The 14,661-nt window shown below is 42.3% G+C and overlaps 1 protein-coding gene, 1 long non-coding RNA gene and 1 pseudogene across 3 annotated transcripts in view; 2 read left to right on the top strand and 1 right to left on the bottom strand.

Moving 5' to 3' along the window:
• Positions 1–5,838: 5,838 nt before the first annotated feature.
• Positions 5,839–6,619, top strand: LOC140517291 (transgelin-2 pseudogene; annotated as a pseudogene).
• Positions 6,620–8,164: 1,545 nt separating this feature from the next.
• On the bottom strand, positions 8,165–12,349 carry LOC140517292 (uncharacterized). Its single transcript, XR_011971534.1, has 2 exons — positions 12,255–12,349; positions 8,165–8,369 (listed from the first exon to the last, which is right to left on the bottom strand). It is a non-coding gene; the product is annotated as an uncharacterized lncRNA (long non-coding RNA).
• A 939-nt stretch (positions 12,350–13,288) lies between these two features.
• Positions 13,289–14,661, top strand: part of BBS4 (Bardet-Biedl syndrome 4) — a 74,234-nt gene continuing 72,861 nt past the window's right edge. For both annotated transcript variants that reach the window (XM_072628422.1, XM_072628421.1), the window contains exon 1: positions 13,289–13,392. In XM_072628422.1, coding sequence (XP_072484523.1) covers positions 13,369–13,392 — 24 coding nt within the window. In that variant the 5' untranslated portion in view covers positions 13,289–13,368. The remainder of the gene's footprint in view (positions 13,393–14,661) is intronic.

Here is a 14,661-nt window from a genome sequence, read left to right as displayed (position 1 = left end):
TTTTAAAATTATCCCTCTTATATCCATTTCTTTGCAACAAGTAACCAAAAACAGTGTGTGCTTTGTGGTAGCCTCCAACAACGAGAGGGAATTGCTTTTGAGATAAATGTTCTGGTATTGTGTTGGAGGCTAAGGATGTTGCATGTGGGTAAATTCAGTAGTTAGTCTGAGTCAGGGGGTTCATTTCATTCTGTTCCCTGGTTCTTCACAACTGTCACTGTATTTGACACAATTGCTTGTATTTAATGACTTTCTTGTTGGCTTTAGTGCCTATAGCTGCTTCCCCGTTTCACCAGTCTACAGGCCTTTGTTAGTAGTGGGCTCAGTTCACATCCAGCACCAGGGTCAGTTTTCTTTTCTTCTTTTAATTTTCAAATGCACATTTCAATTGATTAGCATAGTGCACTGAGCAGTAAATGAGATTTCAGTGAAATCCCAACCAGGAGCTCAGGAGATAAAGCAAAATGTTCAGTGGCAGACCCCCAATTCTGTGTAAATTTTTGCAACCCAGGTTGTATGTATGTGTATACATACATGCATATTGTATATATGTGTATACGCAGATCCAAGACTGGCTTTTGATTTTCAAAATGGTTGAATCTGTAGTGTTAAATGTAGTTCAACCACTATTAGGAATGGAAATTAATACAAAGAGAACAGAAGGGACTTCAGTCCTACTTGATGTAACTGAGGTCCTTTTAACTAAAAAAAAAACAAACCCATTATAGAGCACTTGGGGGTGGGGGGATGGTAAGACAATCAGATTGGTGGATTGATTAAATGCTCCTAACCCTGTAATTTTGTGCATAGAGCACCTTGTGCTGTGGAAATTAATGTTCTTAGATTTTCATTGTAACTGGACTGTTCAGGTTGCCCAGAGGGAAAGAACATTCCTAATTCTAATAAAATAAACTTTTATTTTGTTATTCCATTAGTTATTTATGTTTTGTTTTAATAGTAAAATACTGGTGGCCCAGAGGGGCCTCTCATATATTGTGTGCCTTAGTCACTGTTCAAACTTTGTAAGAAGTCAAAAGTTAGGTCTGTTCTTGAAATTGAGTGTGGATGAAATAGGCCTGTCTCCCACCATCCTTTACAAAGAATCCTGTTACTGAGGCCTTAAGAGAAATTTGCAGAACCTTTCTTTTTTTTTTTACCACATCTTGGGAATTCAGCCACAGCATTGAATGTAAGTTGTTAGCATTTCTCAACAGAGGAGACAATTCTAAAAGTTGCCTCATAGTGTAGCTGTCAGCTAATTTTCAACACTACACATAGCCTGTTTAATCTCACACATATTCTTTCTCTCCCTCTCTTTCTCCCAAAACAATTCAAGACAGACAAGACCAGAGATGTCAGACATACGGACCCAGGTAGCAGCATTCCTGAAAACTGTGACCTGCAGGAAACCTTGAATACGGTTTAGTGGACCCTTTATCCATTTTAATTTGACAGCACTAACCTAACTCATCTTCATTGCCCTTCTGATTTAACTAATTCCCAAGTCACAAAGAAAAGTGATACCCTCCGTTTGTTATCTTTCTACTTTGAAAAGCATGTATCAGGGAACATGTGACCTCCAAGACATTGAACCAATAGGAATATTGCCTGTTGGCTTTGATCTTCCCTTAAGTTGTTGATGGGCCATTGAGTGAATTTGGCAACATTGTCAAAAAACACTGAGGTCTCCCCTACCCTACTTGCTGGCCTATTTTTTATTTTGGCCTTTTAGAAACCAACTTTGAAGAGGAAGCTTTGCTGATGTGGGAAATGTTGCTGTACACATGGTATCATGTGGAGAGTGTACAGGTCCAATGCCATTAGTGCAAAAGATTTTTAATCTACAAATGATGGACTTTTAAGAGGTGTGTGACTTGAAATAAGGGAGAATATATAACACCTTCCTACAGGCTGATATTTGGTGATTTCAGTGTCGGTTATCTGGACGATCTTTTTGGAATGCAATATGATATTTAGTCCCCCACTTCCTTCTTTTGTCTTGGCCAAGTTATTGAACCTCTCTGCCTCAGTTGCCCCGTGTGTGAAAAGAGGAGCCTCTAACCACATCCTAGAAGTTCCTTCTAGCTTTCCACAGGCCTAGATCATTGTAGGAAGAAGCTAAGGGACAGCGTGATGGGCAAACCCAAACTGAGGGACCGTAATCGGGAGTGGTGCAACTCTGAAAACAGGAAAAGGAAAATCTGAAGCTCTAGAGCTTTCCTTCACTTTCTTTGGAAGAGAATATAGTCTGTGATCTTTGCTAGACCTTTGTGATTTATCCTGCTTAGGTGCAGGTAAGTCAGTGGTCTGAGTCCCTCAGTAGTGAGTGACTCGAGTTATGAAGAGGTCAGGTGACTTGTCCGGGCTCACAGCTCCATCAGTTCCCCAGTTAGTGGGGAAAGCACAACATTTTGTTGGTGAAAGAAGATATGACAGCCTCAGAAATAAAATGCTTGGAAATTAGGAAGCATTTTGAGCCCTGTTATTCCCTCATGCGAATGAGCAGAGCAAATGAGACTTGCGTTGATTTTTTGTTGTTTTAAACTTACCTTTTTTTTGGTTTCAGATCTCTATTTTCACTAAGCAACCATGTTGGGGATAGAATTGGTTCTGTGGCAATCTGGATATTAACACATTCAGCAATTAAGTTCTTAATCATGTACAAGGAATTTACCCTAGGGGGTAAGATATGTAGACAGATAAGTATGAAATCTTTGAGAAGCAAAGTTTGACACTTACTATGATCATTGGAGAAGTCTCTGTTACACTAGGTGGAATCTGAGCTGATCCTTGAAAAGAAACTAAGAGTTCTAAGGGAAAGGTGAGAAGGGGGCATTTCTTCCAGCACGCGGATCAGTGGTCTCCCTTTGGGGATCTCCTCCAACAGTGCCCATCACAAGCCCATCCCTTCTTTTATGTATTCTCCAATAAATCCTCCACAGGAGATGCACCCAACACTGGTGCCTGCTCCTAAACTAAATGACATAATTCTATGAGTGGTACCAAAGGATTAGTCTACCTCCTTTTTTCTGGACATATTGTTCACTGATAATTTGGCCTCTCCTGCCAAATTGTCATCTTTTGTCCACTGGAAGTGGGATTTGGCAGGAGATGTTTCCACAGATTTTTCATTAACTTGCAACTTTAACTTCTTCAGACTGTGATATTAAATGGTGAGATAGCCAGTTGTAGAAGAAAACCGGGCCCTTGCTTAGGTTTTCTATGGAAATTACTTGTCTTGACATTAAAAGGTAGATGGGTTTGAACCTGTGACCCCAGCTAAGACACAAACCTATCACAGTTGATACTCATGCTAAGAGATGAATTCATTGTAAGACAACTTTTATGCATATGGCACTTTATTAGGATTGTAATAAAGCACTTTCACAGACTAACTTTTTGTGTTTTAGGCTAACGTTTGTTCATTTGATTATTATGGATGAATCAGCCAGCAACAACTTAAAGCAAGAGTCAAGACTAGAAGTGGACAGGTTGATCTGTCATTTTGTTTCAGCAGAGTTCTCTAGCCACTGGAAACAACAAAATTGGGAGGGGGAGAGGAAAAGTGCTTAGGCCCTAGAGGACACAAAAATTTAGAACGGAAGGATGAATATGCAGTAGTAAAGGTGGTGAATGTGAGCTCAGTTTTGGTCTTCCTTTTAAAACAACAGGACAACCCAAATGTCACTAGGCAGAAAACTTCCCTATGGATCTTGTATTTCCATTATGGCATCTTGGAATGATTTCTGTAGTTGTGATAGCACAGTGATTTACCCCCTGGGAAGCTTACTGGAATTACAAGCTCCCTTCAATCTGGCTTTTCCCAAGAAATAAAAATTTTTAAGTGGGCAATGAGGAGGTACCTGTTTTAATAGGTAGCCAAATGTGGGGTAAGTTTAAAAAAAAGTTCCTTGCCTCTTTTTAAACAGGTGCATTCTCATTTGTAAGGACTAGCATTTGATTTCAGTAGTTGAATCTGAGTTGTAAAACTTAAAAAAATCTCTTTGGTATGGATATTTTCTCTGCCAACACAGATTCCAGCTCTGCCATACTTCAGTAAATGGTTTAGGGTGTTAACAGTTATAACCTGTTGGCCAAATGACTTGGTTTGTAAGACCTAAGAGTTGTAATCCCTCAGGGACACAAAAATGACATTCTGAGTCTCATTAGGTGGGGACATTTAGCATTGTGCTTAATATTTTTCCCTTTCTTTTGGGGGTTTGAGTTTCTCTGTTGATTTGAATGATTGTATTAGATTCTCCTTTCTCCAGAGGATCCTTCCCTTCGGAAGGATATTCTTCATAACACCAGTCTAGTCATTTCATTAGGATTCCAACGAACACCAAACCACATTCCAGAGAGAAGAAGAAAGCCAAAATCAAGCACCAATTTCCTTCTTGTGTTAACTGCCTAATATTGGCTTCTCCTTTCTGCCAGGGCTGCTGGACAGATATTATGGCTCTTAATTTAGGTAGCTCTTTCGTTCATTTGTGTTTCTAAGAGTAGTTCTCAACCTTTTTGGGTATGAGGACTCCTTTCTCATGTCAAAATTTTATCGACTCCCTACATGGGTTGCGGTTGCACTATTAGTATCAGGGTTTGAGGATATTTCTGATGACAAATTATTGTGAATTCAGTGGGGGTAGGAATGAGACTTGTGATTTCATCAATCAGAGAAATTCCCAGAAGAGGAAACTCCTTTTCCAACAAGTCAGCACCCTTTAGTTATCTAGAGCTCTAGGAAGTTAAGTGATTTATCCAGCATCACATAAGTCATGATGTATCAGAGGTGAGACTTGAACCCAAGTTATGTAATATTTCCTCTTGTGAATTCAATAACTTTTAAATAAAATGGTGTTTCATTAAATGTGAGCTGTTCTGTTTATTAGGAAGTGTATGGAGGGAAGTTTGGTTATTTATTATATTTAATCACTTCATGCACTTCTGGACCACTTGCAACTTTTCCATTGGCCACAAGTTGGGAACTCTAGTGAGGAAGATGTAACAAACGACAGCCAATGAAAATCCTAAGGACTGCTTCACACAAATGTCTATCGACCTCTAAATGAATTAGGATAACATACATAAAAACATTGGTGTACCAACTAGCAGCAAACAAGGCTTTGTCAGCTTGAAACCTGGGGGAAAAAAATAATTCCAAGTAGAAGACAAGGCTGTATTCATTGAAAAGAAGAATTCCAAGTTCATAGTGTGCAGTTCTGAACATCCTTTGGAGCAACATACACTTTTGCAATAGTAATACCTGCAGAGGTCAGTAAGTCATTCTACCAAAGGGGAGCCTTGAGAGAGTCCATATTTGTCCTTAAGGACTGAGGAAGATGTTTTGGTGTTCAAGAGCTTGTAGATAAGAGAGAAATCCTATACCAGCGTGCCACCTGCTTTAGGAAACTGCCTAGCTCTGGAAACTTTTGGTACCAGATTGAAAACTGGTTTCCTTCCTCATCAATTCTCCAGGGATGGATTTTTTGAGAGATTTGTATGTTCAGAGGTGGTGGCCCTGATGCTTACCAAAGAAATTGCCAAAAAGCATGAACATTTAGTTTTCTGCACGTACATTAAGGAAATGTTTCACCTTTATCCTATTCCCTTGAGTAACTTTCTCCAGTTGTGTTACATTCTCATTTCTGAAGAATTCTACAAAATTGGATAAAAAGTGGATTGCAGTCAGGATAGTGCCGAACACTCAGACTTTACTCAATGACAAATATGAAGTTTGGTTCCAGAAAACTTATGATTTATTATCAAAGTGACCCACTTTGTAGGGGTAAGGGGTAGGTTCTTGATATTTTCCAGGCTTCTTAAGAAATACGCATTTAACCACTCACTGTGCGCCGCACCCCAGTCCACTTAGCTCTCCATCCACCGCCTCGTGGTAAAGGTACCTGCATCACCATCTCAGAATGGCCCACAGGGGACCTGCTTATGGACTGAGCCGAGAGGTACAGCAGAAAATTGAGAAGCAGTATGATGCTGATCTGGAGCAGATCCTCATTCAGTGGATTACCACACAGTGCCACAGGGATGTCGGGTGACCCCAGCCTGGGCAAGAGAATTTCCAAAACTGGCTCAAGGATGGCACGGTGCTATGTGAGCTCATCAATGGGCAATACCCTGAAAGTTAGGGCCCAGTAAAGAAAATCCAGGCTTCAGGCATGGCCTTCAAACAGATAGAACAGATTCTCAGTTCCTGCAGGTGGCTGAATGCTACGGCATGACTGCCACTGATATCTTCCAAACTGTGGACCTCTGGGAAGGAAAGAATATAGCCTGTGTGCAGCAGACACTGATGAACCTGGGTGGGTTGGCAGTGGCTCGAGGTGATGGCTTCTTCTCTGGAGATCCTAACTGGTTCCCTAAGAAGTCCAAGGAGAATCCCTGAAACTTCACGGATAGCCAACTGCAGGAGGGCAAGAATGTCATCGGGCTGCAAATGGGCACCAACTGTGGGGTATCTCAGGCAGGCATGACTGGATATGGGATGCCACGCCAGATCCTCTGATCACCACTCTTCATTACCCTCCCTTGAATGGTTAGTATATTTCTAGCAGTGACATTCCCAGGAAGCCTGTGGAACTTTCAAGCCCTTTCTGTTCCCAGTTTCTCTTCTCCTGCTCCTTACCCGTTGGTGGCACTGCTTCTCCTGTTGTGCCTGCAGGTGCTGAGCCAGTGCTTTCTCACCTTGAACTTGCTGTAGTATACTCCCTGTACCCAAATCAGCAAAACTGGACCAACTGCACCATCCTCCCTTCTCCTGGACCAAAACTGGGGGGTAGCTGATCCCTTCAACATTCCTATTCATTCTCCCACCCTGGCTTATCTTCCCATTTGGGAATTTGCACCTATATAGCCATTCTTTAGGCCAGGGTTCAGGACACTGCCTTGAAAGGAGATGAACATGGGACCAATTTATCATCCACGAGGTGGTTCTTCCTGATCACCCCACCCCCAGCCTTGATACTGTGGGGACTTAATTTATAGGAAGGGGCGTATGGGGGCTGCTGTTCTGGCCACAGCTGGACTTTGAAAGCCACACATCTGTGTAAGCCTCTCCTTGGCAAAGGCCTCTTTTCCCCTTGGTCCTTCCCTTCTTGGCATTCCCTTCGGCCTATTCTCTTTACCCAGTAGCCTGAGACAGGGCTTGGGGGTGGAGGGGATGTCCAGGGAGGTGGGTTGGCCTTGCCTTCTCTCCTCCATCCTTGCCCTCTTCCTGAAAAGACCCACCCAACGTCTGAAACTTGAGGAATGTGAGTTTGCTGATCTGAATAAAGATTCCCAGTCTTTGCAATAAATAAATAAATAAAGTAATATGCATTTATTTCTCAGAGAACAAGATCTACTCCCAAAACAAAGCCTTAGGCCTAGAACCAACTCATTTGGGAATTCCAGGGAATATATATGTATATTAGCAATCAGAACATAGGCTCTTGGACTTGCCTTTCATGGGCACAGCAGGGACAAGATGGGGATACAAGCTGATAGTTCAAAGCTTTTCTGCCTAAAACTCTGATGCACCTGGGATGTGGACCTGCTGTATGTGTCAAAACAGCTTCTTTTTAAGGTTGAATTGATCTGTACCCAAAAGACTGGTGTTTTTAAGTCACTGAAGTTATTTAAATACCACTGTACTCAGCCTTGACTCCTGATGAGCATCTGAAGTATCTCATGTATCTGTCTGAGCCTCAGTTCCCTCATCTATAATATAGGGATAATAGTGTCTACCCCACAAGATTCTCGTGAGGATAAAATGTAAAACACTTCACGGATCTTAAAGCATGACTTAAATTGTTTGTCCTTCATTGCCGAAGAAAACCATGCCATCAGAGAAATAATGACATGACTTGCACTTGACTTTGTTTTGAGGGAAGGCTGTGCAGGTCACCAGCCTCACTTCTCCTCCAGAGCCATCTGAATCCAGTGATTCAGGATGTTCAGACCAGATATTCATCAGGATGACTGGAGATGACCCAGGATGAGCCAGCTGGGGTTAAGTGACTTGCCCAAAGTCACACAGCTAGTGAGTGTCAAGTGTCTCAGGTGAGATTTGAACTCAGGTCCTCCTGACTCCCTGCACTGGTGCTCTATCCACTGCACCACCTAGCTGCCCCAGTAAAGCGTGATTTAAAAATCTATTTTGTCAAGGATATAATTATTCAAGAGAAGAAAACATCTGTTTAATCCCAGCTTTAGTCAAGGCAAAATATAGGATTGGGAGAGATGGGGAAGACACTTAAGTTGGAGAGCACAGAATATCCTTTGACACTGGTTATGGTGTACCCCAAACTCTTCAGTCTCAGATGTTACTGCACTGATTGATGAGCACTGAGCATCATTGGAATCGTACGACAACCCTGTAATGTAAAAGCCATCATCATCATCATTATCATTGTTGTTACAGATGACGAAAAAGGCAGAGAGAGGTTAAATGACTTGCCTAAGGTCACATAGATAGTGACTGAGGTGGTTGGGATTTGGAGGTGTGTGAGTATGGGATGCCAGAGTCAAAGGGCGCTAGTGAGTTAAGTACCTGGAGCAGAAATGCAGCTCAAGTTGATTCAAGTCCTTGAACCCCATTGACTCTATTCATTTAAATATCTTACATGCCAGGTTCCAGAGGCCATGAAAGAAGGACTCATGTTACTAACAGAATTCTCCGCCAATTTAGTGTTAGCATGGACATTTCCAAATAAACTTCCTCCCCAGGTCCCAACTCTGTCTTCCTCCTTTCCCCCCACTGTGCTCACACCACAGAATTTAAGATAAGAACACAAAAAGCTGTGTGCTATTCTTTTTTTTTCCAATCCAACAAACCCTTAGTTAATGATTACTATATCCAGTGCACCCAGATACAGTTCTAGGCTTTGTGAGAGATACAGAGATGAACGGGAGTTTATAGTCTAGCCAAAGTAATAATTTGTGCAATATGAACAAATAGAACATAAAACAAGGATATGATAAATGGCATGAAAGAGATTAAAATATGACAGGAATTCTGAAGTTGTCAGTCTGTGGGTCAATAACCATGTATTAAGTTCTCATGCTCAGTCACAGCATTAAGGTCTGGAGATACAAAGAAAGGCAAAAGATAATATCTGCCCACAAGGAGCTCACAGTCCAATGGAGACAACATGCAAATGATGGACAATCTATAGCAACAAGTGAATGAGAGATAATTGAGGGAGGAGAAATTGCTGCTGACTGAGTAACCAAGGAAACAATGGAATATGGTAGAAAAGGCAAGGCTTGGGAGGACTTGGAGATCAGTTCAAGTCAGATCACTGGCGTGCATTATATGACACAGATTCCTTTTGTTTAAAATGGAAAAATTAATCTCTGTCTTGATTATTTCAAAGCTTTGTTAGGAGGGTCAAATAAGACTGTAAAATACAATATAAATCTAAGCCATTTTCCCCCTTTCTTTTAGTCTTGGCTGTCACACTGAAGGGCTCAGTTGATTAATGTAGATAGGACAAGAACCAGGTCATGTCTGATCAACAGTCTGGTCAACCTGGTAGGTTAAGTATAGGTACTGATCTCCCATTCTCACTTGGGGAGGTACATGACAACATTCCAGGGGTTCTGGTTTTCTGGGACTAGGAATAGAGTGGCCTCATGAAGGGAAAATAATTAGGCAACAGTGGAAGTAGAGGCTTGGGAAGGGAAGATTGCGGGAAGAATTGTAGCTATTGTTGAATGATGAAGGGAAGCAGGGCTCAAGGAGGCAAGGATTTATTTTAAAAGACTGAAAGAATAAAATGAGTAATGATGTTGGTGAGTGGTAGAAACTGGGTCTGTGGGATCTGAGCATACTGAGGTTCTTCAATGGGAAGTATATCAAACAAAGGTAAAAGATAAACAGCATAAGATGACTTCCTTAGAAATGCTGGTTTGCTGGGCAATTCAGTCTTAAGGACTTGAAACATAAATATTTGCACTCATTTCCTAGAAATTCCATTTTTTCAAAGAAATTTGACCCTAAAGTTATTATTTGGAAAAAAAAAAAAAGGTACATCTGGCCTCAGATCAGATCAACAGGGATGGGGGTAGATGAAAATTATTTTAAACTTGCATCTACTTGGTGGTGGTATTTAGTATGTCATCAAGGCCCATACAAGAATCAACAAAGCTGAGTTAAGGTGAAGGCACTGGAGAAGTATTTATTGTCCTGTGGAAGGTGAGTAGCAAATGAGAAAGAAGGGTCAATAATGAGCGGTCCCTCTTTCTGCTCTCAGTAAATCACCTTTTCAACATCTCTAAAAAGAGAATTGTACTCGATTATCTCTTCAATCTAACATTCTATCATGAAGACTATGGCTGAAATTTCAAGCCAATATCACCATAAGGATGAGACTGGGAAAGTCAATGAGAAAGAGAGGATGGATGAGCTTGGCTTGGGACTGGATGGGAGGTCTGGGTGGAGCTGTCCAGCAGAAAGTCAGAAATGAGGGAAGGACTCAGAAGTCAGTTCAAGGTTGGGGGTTGGGGAGGTGTGGTATTGACTTATGCACATAGAGGTCAAAATTAAAGCTACAGGAGTGAATGAGATCACTGTGGGAAGGATTGTGGAGAGGGTAGAATACAGAGAACAGAAAATATTAGAGCTATGGCCAATATTTAGGAAGTAGAAGGCAAAAGATCTTTCAAAGTAGCCTGAGAAAGAACAGAAAAGTAGAAGGAACCCAGACAAAAATTTTAGCGCAGTTTTAAGTTTGAATAGCTTTGCCAACTGAAAGGGGGAAAGGAAGGAAAGCAAAACAATTAGTTTTATAGCTCTATCATGTGCCAGACACGGGGCTAAGTACTTTACGGTTATTATTCTATTTGATTCTCACAAATAACCCTGTGAAGTAGGTGCCACTATTATCTCCATTTTACAGGTGGAAATTTGTCCACAGTCACAAAGCTAGTAAGTGTCTGAGGCCAGATTTGAACTCAAGGTCTTTCTGACTCCAGGCTTGGTGCTCTGTCCACTGTGCCAGCCTCATTAGGACTTTTGGAATCCCTTGTATATTGTCATGGAAGACAAAGGGGAGACAGCATTTTTAAGAAGGAAGATGTGGTTGATGATGTCAAATGTTATTGAGAGGTCAAGAATGAGTATTGAGAGGCATACTGGATTTGGTGTTCAGAAAGCAGTCTCCATATAAAGGAGAGTAGGAGGAAGCCAGACTATGAGGAGATAAGGACAGGTAAAGGAGGAAATGAAGAAGTCTCTGAGAAATTTGTCAGTGAAGAAGAGAGGAGATGGGACAGAAGTATTCATTCATCAGATACTTACTGAATGCCTAAGGCACTGTGCTGAGTGTTGTACATGGTACCAAGATGTAGAAGACTCAGTCCCTGCCCTCAAGGCAATTGCAAGGCAGTGTTAGTGTTAATATAACAGCAGCCTCAGCATGTTTGTAGGCCGGAAGAAGAAAGTTCCTCTGGTTCCTTCCTGAGCTGTTATAATGTTAGACCTAGAGTTTTGTTGCCTTCTTTGTTTACTTTAATGTCCTGTCCCAGGGGTTTTTTTTTTAAATAAATGAATAAACAGCGGAAGATGAAGAAAATCCATTTACCCACAGTTCATCAAAGGATCTTGGATGTAAAAATGTCCATTTTAAGACACTATTGTGACTCATGTCTGACACTAATTCATGGTCTTGAACAAGTGACTTCCTTTCCCTGGACCTCAGTTTCTATGTAGGTAAAATGAGAGCACTAAATTAAATAATTTCTAAACTCCATCTCGATTATGGAAGTTACTATAGTTAAGGGGAGGAGATAAGGTCAAGAGAATAAATGGAGATTAGTCTTGGCAGGGGCAGTTTGGTGGCACAGTAGATAGAGTGCTGGGCTAGGAGTCAGGAAGATGTGAGTTCAAATCTAGCCTCTGATCTGTGTAACCCTGGGCAAGTCTCTCCACCTCTGTTTGCCTCAGTTTCCTCATCTGTAAAGTGAGCTGGAGAAGAAAATGGCAAGCCATTCCAGTGTCTTTGCCAAAAAAATCGCAAAAGAGGTCATAAAGAGTTGGACACTATTAAATAACAACAAATCTTAGCAGGGCAGAGGATCACCTCTTTGAGACAGAAGAGTGAAGTCATAAATTAATTTTGAGACATGAAGGAAGATGTCGTTAGTCTCCAAATTCTCAGTTAAATAGGAGGTGAATGCTTTTAGTTGAGAGGCATGGAAATGAGATTGAGGAGAGAGGATTATAAGGAAAGGAAATCCGGGATGTAGAGAGATGTTACCTTAGACCCATACAGTCCCTCTTCCAGGAAAGGGGCTCTAGCTCCCAGCTCAGCAGACATAGATTCAGTGCTAAAGGAGTATCAAGCACATTTTCCTAATAATTCAAATAATACATTCAAGCATAAGTCAAGCAATTACAAGGCAGATTTTTCACCTACATAGATTCCACCATTCTACCACTGTTATTGAAAGATGCCTCATTGGACTGAAAGCAGATTTCTATTTTTGCTTCATGGTCCAAGATCTCATCACGAATCAGCCAAAATACTGGTGATGAGCCTCTCCCACCTTAGCAGGGCTGATCCTCAGACAACAGATACCCTCCTCCCCCAGGCAGGTGCCTGAAGTCTTTTCATGGGAAGACTGTGTACGATTACACCAAAGACACTTCAGTGGTTCTCTTGCCCTGAGGATCGAATACAAACCCCTCTCTCTGTCATTAAAAGCCCTTTCCAGTCTGATTCCTCACCTCCCCCTGCCCTCCATCCAGACAGCCCTACTGGCTGACCTAGGTTCTGGCAGTTCCCACCTCACTCTCCACGCCTTTGCAGAGGTGGGTCCCTACACCTGGAGTACATAGCATCCTCTTCTCCCGACCCTTAGAATGTCCAGCTTCCTTCAAAGCCCGGCCCAGAAGCCATGTCTACAAGACCTTTCCTACTTGCCCTATTTGCTTCTATCCAAAAGAGTTACTTTGTATCTATATTGAATCCACATGTGCAGACACATTTACAATACACACCCCTACACATATCCACTCGTATGGGTATACACATGTACATGTATATACATTTGTACACACACATGTCTGTGTGTCTGTGTGTCTGTCTGTGCGTGGAATCTCCCCCTGTACTACTCGGTTGCTAGCCACCGGGCTACTGCCCATCAGTGGATGTTACTTGTTCTCTTCTAACTTTGCCTTGCGAATCAGACCCTGGGTAGGTCCCCCGAACCGCCAGGCGGCGATAGAGCTTCCATGCGCCAAGGTCCCTTCTAGCCAAACGTCCGCCTTCTCAATGGTTCACTTCCCTTCCAAAGGTCAGGAAGAGCTTCCGGGGTCACGCGTCGCCTTGGAAACGAGGCTTTTCCGGATGCTCCGGGGGCGGGGCCAAGATGGCAGAGGAGAAGCCGTTGACGGTGAGAGAGGGCTTGGGGTTAGAGGGGCCCGGGACGGACTCCCCCCTCTCCCACTTCCCCAGCCCCAGCCCTGGCGCAGGGGAGGGGGCCGTGGGCGTGGCGGAAGCCGCGTTTCCCCCTCCCCCCGCGGGGGTCTCAGAGATCTTCAGGCTTTTCTCTGAGGGAGAGAAAGGCCGGACCAACCTGGGCTGCTACCCTCGGCGGAGAAGGGTCTCCTTTCGCCTCTTCCTCGGGAAGGGAGACTCCCTCAACCCCACCCCGCCCGAGCCCCAGAAAGCAGAGGCGGGGGGGGGGGGGGGGGTCCCGAATGTTTTTTTTGCTCCAGCCCTTATGCAGCAGGGACTTAATTAATGCTCGTCCCCCGCAGAGGGGCGGGCTGGGGCCCGTGCCTCAGTTTCCCTTTTATAACCCACCACAGATGCTCTCTCCGTTTTACAGCTGAGAAAATTGAGGAATGTGGCAGTTAAGCCAGTTAGCCGTGGTCATCGCCGTATTTTTGAGGGCTCGAGGTAGGATTCGAACTCAGATCTTCTAGGGTACCCACGTGCCTGGGGCCTTCTCCTTCTGGGCTCCCCTCCAAACTGCCTCTTTCGTTGCTCACTACTTTAATATTATTATCGTTAATTATATTAATTACATTATTAATTATAATTAATTATATTAATCCCATCATCTAGGGTGCAGAAAATAAATCCCTGGATTCTGTGGAGCGAGAGTGTATTGTCTGGCTGTTTAGTCCAGGATTAATGAAAGCCTAGGCTGCAAAAAGAATTGGTTCGAACCTGAGTGCCCTCGACCTCCCCCTCATCGTCTTTTACAACGGGGATGTGTTGCACAGACAGGAGTGAACGATTTTTATATAAACGTGTTTATATAAAACGTGTTTGTATATATAACACGTTTACATAAATGTGTTAGCTGGATGAAGTATAACATATGCCTTCGATGTTAAATTTAACAACCTTAAGTTTTTGGTAATGGTAAATACCCTTTAGTGTGGTATGTAGAAACATTTTTCTGCTACAGTGTTATATATTTTGCTTGAATTGAACATAATTTACTTGTTAATGAGTTGATAAGTTCATCATTTTCATCTATTTCAGTTAGCTTTGATGAATCAAATAATCTGTTTTCTGGCATAGAAAAAATTTATATCCAAATGACTGCCTTAAAATATGTTTGCAGTTTTTCAAAATGAAAACTATATCAAATAATCAGCATACTTATTTTTTTCAAATCATAAGATCATAGGTTTTGGTTTTGGTTTGT

This window comes from Notamacropus eugenii, chromosome 1 (genome assembly GCF_028372415.1).
Source record: "Notamacropus eugenii isolate mMacEug1 chromosome 1, mMacEug1.pri_v2, whole genome shotgun sequence".
NCBI lineage: Eukaryota > Metazoa > Chordata > Mammalia > Diprotodontia > Macropodidae > Notamacropus > Notamacropus eugenii.
Note: the sequence above shows the minus strand (reverse complement) of the source record. Positions and strands in the feature narration are given on the sequence as shown.